The 9,685-nt window shown below is 46.6% G+C and overlaps 1 protein-coding gene across 1 annotated transcript; it reads left to right on the top strand.

Annotated features, from left to right (window-relative positions):
* Window positions 1–1,364: 1,364 nt before the first annotated feature.
* Window positions 1,365–9,354, top strand: MYOZ1 (myozenin 1). The gene is made up of 6 exons (XM_047761877.1): window positions 1,365–1,705; window positions 2,899–2,989; window positions 4,045–4,223; window positions 6,591–6,837; window positions 7,201–7,366; window positions 8,845–9,354. The coding sequence occupies exons 2-6, from the start codon at window positions 2,917–2,919 to the stop codon at window positions 9,074–9,076; spliced, it is 897 nt and encodes a 298-aa protein (XP_047617833.1). The 5' UTR covers window positions 1,365–1,705; window positions 2,899–2,916; the 3' UTR covers window positions 9,077–9,354.
* The last annotated feature ends 331 nt before the right edge of the window (window positions 9,355–9,685 follow it).

The raw sequence follows: 9,685 nt of genomic DNA, 5'->3' as shown, positions 1-9,685 counted from the left end.
CGTAACATTTCAGCCCCTAACCTGAACCTGTAAAGCTGAGGATGGGCAAAGGGCATGGTCAGGAAGAGTGGATCGCTCACAGAGGGACAGAAAGGTATTCTGGGAGTTACAAAAGCCATGTCCTAAGGTAGCCACAACAGGGTGGTGATGGGTACAGCAGAGGTGGAGCAGCTGGTTCCAAAACCTGATCAGAACATCAGTACATCAGGATGTTCATGCAGCTACTGAGGAAGGGGCTGGGCAAATGACAGGTTTCCCAGAGTTCCCGTTGTGGTGCAGTGGAAACGAATCTGACTAGTATCTGTGAAGATGTGGTTTCAATCCCAGGCCTTGCTCGCTCAGTGGGTCAAGGACCCAGTGTTGCCATGAACTGTGCTGTAGGTCACAAATGAGGCTCGGATTCTGTGTTGCTATGGCTACGGTGTAGGTCAACAGCTGTAGCTCTGATTTGACCCCTAGTCTGGGAACTTCCATATGCTGAGGGTGCAGCCCCAAAAAGCCAAAAAAAGAAGGAAAGAAAAATGACCATTTCCCTCCAGGGCCTTCTCAAACTTCCCCTGCCCAGAGGTGTCTCTGGGCCCTTGTGAATGGGACAGTCCAGATCCCATGAGGTATGTGCTCCCTTTGGGGAAAATGCTAAGTAGGAACATCAGAGAGTAAAGTCCTGGCAGGTCAGAAGCCTACATGTACTTCCAGGGAGAGAGAGTGACATCTATCCAGCAGAGCAGGCTGAACTGAACACTCCAATGGCAAATGGGAGTGGAAAGGCAGAAATTGGTCAAATTTTCGCCCACATTATCCCTGACTGCCTAAGTACTGGCTTTGGTTAATATGGTCCCTTGTCCTGCCAAGATCTGGCCCTTCCAGAGGAAGACCATCCTGTTCAGGAACTCTCAAAGGGCAGTTCCATTGTGAACAGATTTCCCTTCCTTTATCATAGCACCTCGGAGTTCCCATTGTGGCTCAGGGAGTTAAGAATTCGGCTAGTAGCCATGAGGATGCAGGTTTGACTCCTGGCCTCACTCAGTGGGTTAAGGATTTGGCATTGCCTCGAGTTGTAATGTAGGTCGAAGATGTGGCTTGGACCCCAAGTTGCTATGGCTGTGGTGTAGGCTGGCAGATGCAGCTCTACTTCGACCCCTCGCCCAGGAACTTCTATATGCTGCAGGTGTGGCCATAAAAAGAAGGAAAAAACAAAAAACAAAAAAACCATAGCACCTTAAGCCCTCCCACCCCCAAAGTGCAGCCTGGATTGGCTCTGAATGTCTCTCTGGACACGTTCTCCGGGTTCTTACTCTCCCACTCCAAATTCCTGTCCACCACTTGCTGCCTGCTTCCTTTCTCCCTCTCAGTTTTCACTTTCTCCCTGAATGCTTCTTTGGATCTCAGCCTCTAGGTGCCAAGGAAGGGGAGTCCCTGGGCAGACTAATCCCTGACCCAGACAGCTTCCTGGGAGAATCCCAAAGACCTTTGCCTCCCCTTCCTGAGCCTCTGGGCAAGGAGGGAGGGATCTTGGTTCCAGGGTCTTGGTACCCCCTGTGCCATTTGAGCTGCTTGCGTTCATCATCTCTATTAATAACCACCCTCCCTCCCCCACTGCCAGTGCTGCCCCCACGCCTGCCCAGCTCGGGTTCTCCCGTCACAGCAGCTCAGTCCTCCAAAGCTGCTGGACCCCAGGGAGAGCTGACCACCGCCTGAGCAGCCGGTAAGTCTCCAGCTTTATGGCCAGAGGGGTCGGAGACCACTCCATGAACTGCTGTGTCTGTGTCTATAACAGTGACCCTTGGTCCTGGGGCAGTTTCCCTCCTCCCCCATCTATACTCAGCTCTCAGTTGTCCAGCTCAGGGGAGCCACGAGAGTTGGAAGGAGAAGAGCCCAAGAGGGTGGGGGGAATGGAGATGATGGGGGAGGCCCTGGAGGAATAAGAAAGGGGTCTGGGATACTGGATGGAAAATAAGAACCTGGTTGCTGCTGAGAGAGGTACAGGGAGAGTCCATTTAGCAATTCCTGGATTCTGGCCTCACCAGACCCCACTACGCTAGTAGAATTGCATATGAGTTTTGAGACAGGACTCAGCAGAAGACAGCATTTTGCTGAGTGCCAACTTCTGTGAAGGAGGGGCTGGAATCTGTATTTTTCCCCAGCTTGTCCCCCTACACGGCCAGATCCTATTATTATGGCCTGTCCTCCTTGAATTTCCCACTGCTATGGTATTGCTGAATTGACATGCAGCAGAGTTCACATGTTCCCTGACCTCCCTCTCCACTCCAGTTCTGGGGTCTGGGGGGCGGGGAGTGACTGAAAGGGAGCAGGAACACTGCTGTGACCTCCCAGGCCATGATCCAGCTGGCTGAATGGAGGGACAATAACCTCTCCTTCCTATGGAGAATGTTTTTAGCTGGATCATGTCAACACTGGCAGGACATTTTTTTCTGCTCCACTCCTCCCCCCCCCCCCCCGGGACTTGGTGAAGAGTGAGAGACCAGAGTTTGGAATGACATTCCCAATCTGAGAGCCCCCTGCAAATAAAAACTTCAAATCATGCCAAACCTGTGAAACCTGGTCGCATCGCCCTGCCTGTATGTAATTTGTTTGTTTTACCCCAGCCTCCCAATACACATTGTTGTTCCTAAGCCTTGCACCAGCTCTTTGTAAAAGGGCTGAAAAAAGGTTGGTAGAAGGTAGGGGCAGGGGGTGCATCTATGCTTTCTGCCCTGCTTCCCAAGAAGAGAAGCCCTAAAGCAATGAGTTTTCACCTTTTAGGGGAATATATGTTTCCTTGAAAATCTAATGAAATTTTGCTCCCTGAAGTCCTTAAGCATTGCCTTACTGTAGACACTGCCACCTCCCCCTACTTTCCTTGTCCATCCTTTAGCTCCCCCTTCTCACCCTATCCAGGCTCCACCCACCTCCACAATGCCGCTCTCAGGGACCCCAGCCCCAAACAAGAAGAGGAAATCCAGCAAGCTGATCATGGAACTCACTGGAGGTATGGCATGTTTGTACCTGACTGGTGTGGGACTTATTAAGAGGATCTCCAGGGAGTTCCCTGGTGGTCTAGTGGTTAGGATTTGGTACTTTCATCACTGTGGCCTGAGTTTAGTCCTTGGTTGGGGAAATGAGATCCCACTTCAAGCCACTGCACATGGGCCAAAACAAAAAAGGAAAAAAAAAGAGTATCTCTGCCCCAAGAGTTCCAGAAATATTATATGTTTATACATGTATTAGGGTGAAAAGATATGAAGAGACAAGAGGAACTGAGGAGTGAAGGTGGGGGGAGGGAGAAAGAGGGAGAAAGAATTCAACTCTGACTACTCACCCTTCCACCCTTTTCACCTTGTAATCTGAGACAATAACACCCATGCCATGTTACCCAGCACAGGTCCAGGACAACAGGACCCACAGGTCAGTGAGGTATGTTTGAGGAGAAAAAATATACACGGAGACTGGCATGGAGTAAGGTCTCAATAAGTGGTTAATTTCCTTACATCTTTCCCCAGAGCTTAGGAGCCTTGTACAAGCACTTAAAATGGAAAATTGCTCAAGCATTTTTCCTGAGGGTGGTAGGAGTACGTGCGTATGAAGAGCTCTCCCAATACCTAGAGGCTGTTTGCAGCCAGAGTTCACTGAGGGGAAGAAAAGGGAAAGGGGTTAAGACAGCAGACTATATTTAGAGGTGGCCTTTGGGCTTTCCCCCATGCTATAGTTTCCCCAGTGACCTCCATTTGTGGTGTTTCTTGACTCTTTTGCCCTGTACCCCATACCCTTTCACCCCATTCACCCTCGTCACTCCACTCTAGTATCCCCACTGTCTCCACTCTGCACCCCAGTTCCCATGCATTCTCTCCAGCTCCAAATCCAGGAAATCAAAAGCCCTGTTAAACTAAATAGCATTTGATCAGACATCATAGACAAGGTCTGCTTCCCTCAGCGATGTCTGCTGGGACACATACACACTTAGCTGTGGATGGCGGATGCATTTGGAGCCTAGAAAAACCCTGCTTTCTTCTTTTCCTTGCTTCTGCCTCCCCACTTCCCTGAAAGGTGGACAGGAGAGCTCAGGCCTGAACCTGGGCAAGAAGATCAGTGTCCCAAGGGATGTGATGTTGGAGGAGTTGTCGCTGCTCACTAACCGGGGCTCTAAGATGTTCAAACTACGGCAAATGAGGGTGGAGAAGTTTATCTATGAAAATCACCCTGATGTCTTCTCTGACAGCTCAATGGTGAGTTTGGAGTGTTGCTACTCTCAAAGCCAGTGACTCTTCTGACAGCTTCTTGGTAGCCCAAAATATTACCAACCTCCCCTCCCTGCAAACTTAGAAGCTCATTAACCCTCTAGATACATAAAGCCCCCAATATCTCCAGGATGAGTTACAGCCCACCTCTGAAACTAAAACTGTAGCTAGTGAAGCAGGGTGGGGAGTATCATACCTTCAGGGAGAAAATTCCCTCCCAGTATAGTTAAGCATCAAAGATAGTATTGCCAGATAAAACACAGAACACCCAGTCCTATATTTTATTTTATTTCCTTTCCTTTTTTTTTTTTTTTTGTCTTTTTAGGGCTGCACCTGTGGCATATGGAGGTTCCCAGGCTAGGAGTCTAATCGGAGCTGTAACGGCTGGCCTTCGCCAGAGCCACAGCAACACCAGATCTGAGCCTACACCACAGCTCACGACAACGCTGGATCCTTAACCCACCAAGCAAGGCCAGAGAGCGAACCCGCAACCTCATGGTTCCTATTTGGATGCTTTTCTGCTGCACCACGAGGGGAACTCCTCTTTTCCTTTTTTTTAAACTGAAGTATAGTTGATTTATAATGTCTTGTTTTTAGGTGTACAGCACAGCGACTCAGTTATGCATATATATGTCTATATAAAGAGAGACATATATACAGATTCTTTTTCAGATTCTTTTCCTTTATAGCTTATTATAAAATATTGACTGTAATTCCCTTTGCTATACAGTACAGTCTTATATTTTAAAGTTGAGATACACATAAAATAAATAAGCGATAAGGATATGTTGTACAGTACAGGAAATAAAGCCAATATTCATAATAACTAAATGGAATATGAGCTGTAAAAATATTGAATATTGTACATCTGAAAGTAATATAATATTGTAAACCAACTATACTTCAATTTAAAAAAATAAAGTTGATATACACACAAATAATTTCTTAGTAAAGCATGTTCCATGAAATATTTGGAACATAATTTTTTTTAAATTGAAGACAGTTAAATTTGAATTTCAGATACACAACAATTTTTTAGTATAAGTGTATCCATGAAATATTTGGGACAGGGAGTTCCCTGGTGATCTAGGGGTCAGGACTTGGCACTTTCACCACTGCAGTTTGGATTCAACCCCTAGTCTGGGAACTGAGATCCCACATCTTGCTGCTACATGCTACAGCCAAAGAAACAAAGAAATATTTGAGACATAAAAACTAAATTAAAAAATACAGGACATTCAGTTAAATTTGAATTTCAGATATATGACAAATACTCTCATATATAAATATGTCCCATGCAATACGTAGGCATATTTATACTGGTGTCCTACGATTTTATTTGGAAAACCTGGCAACCCTAGAAAGAGGTAAGTGAATTCTTATAGCCGTCTCCTTAAGCCATTCTTTTATCGAAGGTCAGTCTAAGGACCACAGATGTGGAGACTGAAACCATCCTTTAAGGTCCCATGTCCCCTAGCCAGGATCATTCTCCAAAGCGAAGTAGGGATTGGAGAGGGGCCAGGCACAAGATGTTACAGCTGAGAAAGAGCAGATCATCTCCATTTCCTTTCTTCCCCCTCCACCTTTCCTGGGCAGCCAGGGGAGAGTGGAAATAGATGCCTAGTTGGGCCTGGGGTTGGAGTGTCTGTCATTGGCTCAAATGTAGGAGCCGAATAAAAATGCTGAGCCAGTGATATCTAAGTTTAGGAGGCCAAAAGCCCTCCTCCTGCTTGTGTCTGATTACACTGGGTGGAGCATGGGGGTGTGTATGGTGGGGTGGCCACGAGAGCCTCCTGAAGAAGTTGGCAGGGTTATTTTTAGGCTTTGGGGATGAATCCAGTGTTGCCCTTTGAGGCACCCTTCCCCCTACCTGCTGCAGTTTCACTGTCAGAAAGTACTGGTCCAGTAGGCACCAAGAGGAGAAAGGCAAAGGAAGAAAAGAGAGAAAAGACTGTTTTTAATCTATTAGACAAGACGAAGAAGGGGAGGGGCAGAGATGTCTCTGGTTCTTCAAATTTAGGCTGGGTTCTTCATGTCAACCCCAATCTCTCAAATTTTAGTTGAACAGTGGTCCTGATCCCCTGCACGGGAAAGGGGAGTGCAGAGAATGCGTCACCCCAATCCTAGATGAAACTGGAGGAACTGAGCCAAAGGAGTTGTACCCCTTAAGAAGAGTTTAATTCCTCTAAGGCTATCTGCCAACCTTCTATTAGAAGTGGGGAGTCTCGGAGGATTCAGTGTCTTCTTGCTGGCCATTGTCTCTGCCATTGTCTCATACTTGCTATGCACACCTGTATCTTTACATACTCCTCATACCCATTGCTACCTTCCCCTCACTTTGTTCTTTCTTTTCAGGATCACTTCCAGAAGTTCCTTCCCACAGTGGGGGGACAGCTGGGTACAGCTGGTCAGGGATTCTCCTACAGCAAGGGCAGCAGTGGAGGCCAGGCAGGGGGAAGCGGCTCTGCCGGACAGTATGGATCTGGCCAGCAGCATCATCATCAGGGGTCTGGGTCTGGATCTGGGGGTGCAGGTGGTCCTGGGAGCCAGACTGGCAGAGGAGGAGATGCTGGCACAACAGGGGTTGGTGAGACAGAAACAGGTAAGTGTTCTCACTCAAGAGTAATGTGCCTGGTCCTTAGAGCAGAGCTGTCCTCGGGAATGAGGCCTGGATATAGGGAGCAGAGGAGGTCTGTTGAGAGATTCTGATGGACTTTCTGGGTCTTGGAGGATACAGAGACGTGTCAGAAGCCTTGTTTCTCAGTCACCTTTCTGGCTTTTCATTTTCTAGCACAAATCTGACTCCAGGCTGTCATTATTTCACAGACCTTAAACGGTTACCAGGATGTGTTTCCTTTGGTCCCTGGACCTAGCAACTTACCTAGCATAGGGCTGTGAGATGAATTTCCATTGGCTACTAACTGCTACTTTTGACTTACTATTATTTCTGTCCCATGGCTGCCAGGAGATCAAGCAGGTGGAGAAGGAAAACATATCACTGTGTTTAAGACCTATATTTCCCCATGGGAGAAAGCCATGGGGGTTGACCCCCACCAAAAAGTGGAGCTTGGCATTGATCTGCTGGCCTATGGGGCCAAAGCTGAACTCCCTCAGTATAAGTCCTTCAACAGGTAAGGGGGATGGGGAAGGCAGCAGATGCATGTATGGCAGTTTGTCCTTAGTTGGAATGGAGACTTTGGTTCAAATGTTTCAGAAGGAGGCCAAGGAGCCATGGGAAGAATACAGGGGCACTAAGTGAAGCATTTTTCTCTTTTCACTCTAGCTCAGAGAAACAGCATGGCATAATGAAGGAAAAATTTGCTCGGAGACAGGATCTGAATTTTGGTTCATAGTTAGCTGTGTGGGAAAGTAACCCTGCTTCTGAGCCTTGGTTGCCTTGACTGTAAAATGGAAATAATATATTACACATTTAAAGACCTCTTGAGCCTCCTTTCATTCAAGGTTATGGTTCCATTACTATCCTTATAGAAAAATTCTATTTTTCTTTTCTTTTTTAAATTGAAGTACAGTTGACTTACATCATATTAGTTTCAGGTGTACAACATAGTGAGTCAATATTTTTATAGATTACTACCACATCAAGTAATTATAATATTTTTGAAGATTCTATTTCTTTATACTCTAGTAAAGCTTAAGTCTCTATCCTTTTGGAACTAGTCTTCTCTAGATTGTTTGAAAACAGGACAGGGAATTACTAGAGAAGTGCTTTTACATTTGGTCCTAAGGAGCCTGGGTTTTCCAGGAAATGCATTTGTTTGTTTTTTTTTGGGTTTTTTTTGTTTTTGTTTTTTTGTCTTTTTGCCTTTTCTAGGGCCACACCCGCGGTATATGGAGGTCCCCAGGCTAGGGGTCCAATCGGAGCTGTAGCTGCCGACCTACGCCACAGCCACAGCATCACGGGATCTGAGCCACATCTGTGACCTACACCACAACTCATAGCAATGCTGGATCCTTAACCCACTGAGCAAAGCCAGGGATCAAACCCGCAACCTCATGGTTCCTAGCCGGATTCATTAACCACTGAGCCACGATGGGAACTCCTCCAGGAAATGTTAATTCCTCTCATCTAGGGCATGCACTATCCACTGGATGTGGGTAGGGGTTTTGAGGGTGGTCTCTATATCATATATTCTTTTTGGCCATACCCACAGCACATGGAAGTTCCCAGCCAGGGACTGAACCTGCACCACAGCAGTGACCCAAGCCACAGAAGTGACAATGCTGAATCCTTAACCCATGGAGCCACATGAGATCTCCTCTACATTATAATTTAAGGTGGTCTCAGACCCTTGGGTCTATAGTATTTGGGGTCAGTTTCTCTGAAATGCAACTGGCTCAGGTCACAACTATCCATGAGACCCTCTATGTACTACCCACTAGATTGCTTTTCTCATTATTAGCTTTGGGAAAACAAGCAAACCAGGAGGGGGAATGGAGTACTAAGGGAGAAGAAGAATAAGGAGTGCAGAAGCAATCTTGAAGTAGAAGTCACAGACTTCCCCACCCTCAGAATAGGGTAACATCTCGCTGACAAAGCTTTGTTTCTTTTGGTCCAGTTTTTAAATGAAATAATGTGTCCCCTTTTCAGGACAGCAATGCCTTATGGTGGATATGAGAAAGCCTCTAAACGCATGACCTTCCAGATGCCCAAGTTTGACCTGGGCCCCTTGCTGAGTGAACCCCTGGTCCTCTACAACCAGAACCTCTCCAACAGGCCTTCTTTCAATCGAACCCCTATTCCCTGGCTGAGCTCCGGGGAGCCTGTAGACTACAACGTGGATATTGGCATCCCCTTGGATGGAGAAACAGAGGAGCTGTGAGGTGTTACCACCTCTCCTTTGCATCATGTTTCCCCTCTCTGGTTCCAATTTGGAGAGGGAATGCTGAGTAGGATATCCCCACTGAAAATCCAGTATCCTTGTGGGAATGGAGGGGAAAAGGAGGGAGAGATCTGCCTTTTCATCCTTCACTCCAAGTCCCCACTCCAAGCATCCTTTCTCACCAGCTCAGAGCTTCCCTTTACTTGCTCTGTATGGAAACTGCTCTTTCATGAATTTGCTCTGCCACCGGTAACAGCTAATAAATTTCAAGGAAATGACTCATTCTTTCTGTGATATCTGAGGGCAGATGAAAACTGGGGCTAACAATGCACAGAGACTAATTAAAGTCAAATACCATACATCCATTATACAGACTACAAGACTAGACCTGAGCTCTGATTACTTCCATACCCACACCCACACCCACACCCACACCCACCAAACCACATTCATAGTTGTGTAAAAAGACATAATTATTCAATAGTACATAAGACAAATAATCACATACAAACATATGTGCTGGCCCATATGTGGGCAAATTAAGAAGCTATTGTGTGCTATGTTTAGGAAAAAGGTGTTGGAGTTCCTGTTGTGGCACAGTGGAATGAA

Source organism: Phacochoerus africanus, chromosome 15, assembly GCF_016906955.1.
Source record: "Phacochoerus africanus isolate WHEZ1 chromosome 15, ROS_Pafr_v1, whole genome shotgun sequence".
NCBI lineage: Eukaryota > Metazoa > Chordata > Mammalia > Artiodactyla > Suidae > Phacochoerus > Phacochoerus africanus.
The sequence above is the reverse complement of the archived record's forward strand: the minus strand, read 5'-3'. Positions and strand labels throughout refer to the sequence as shown.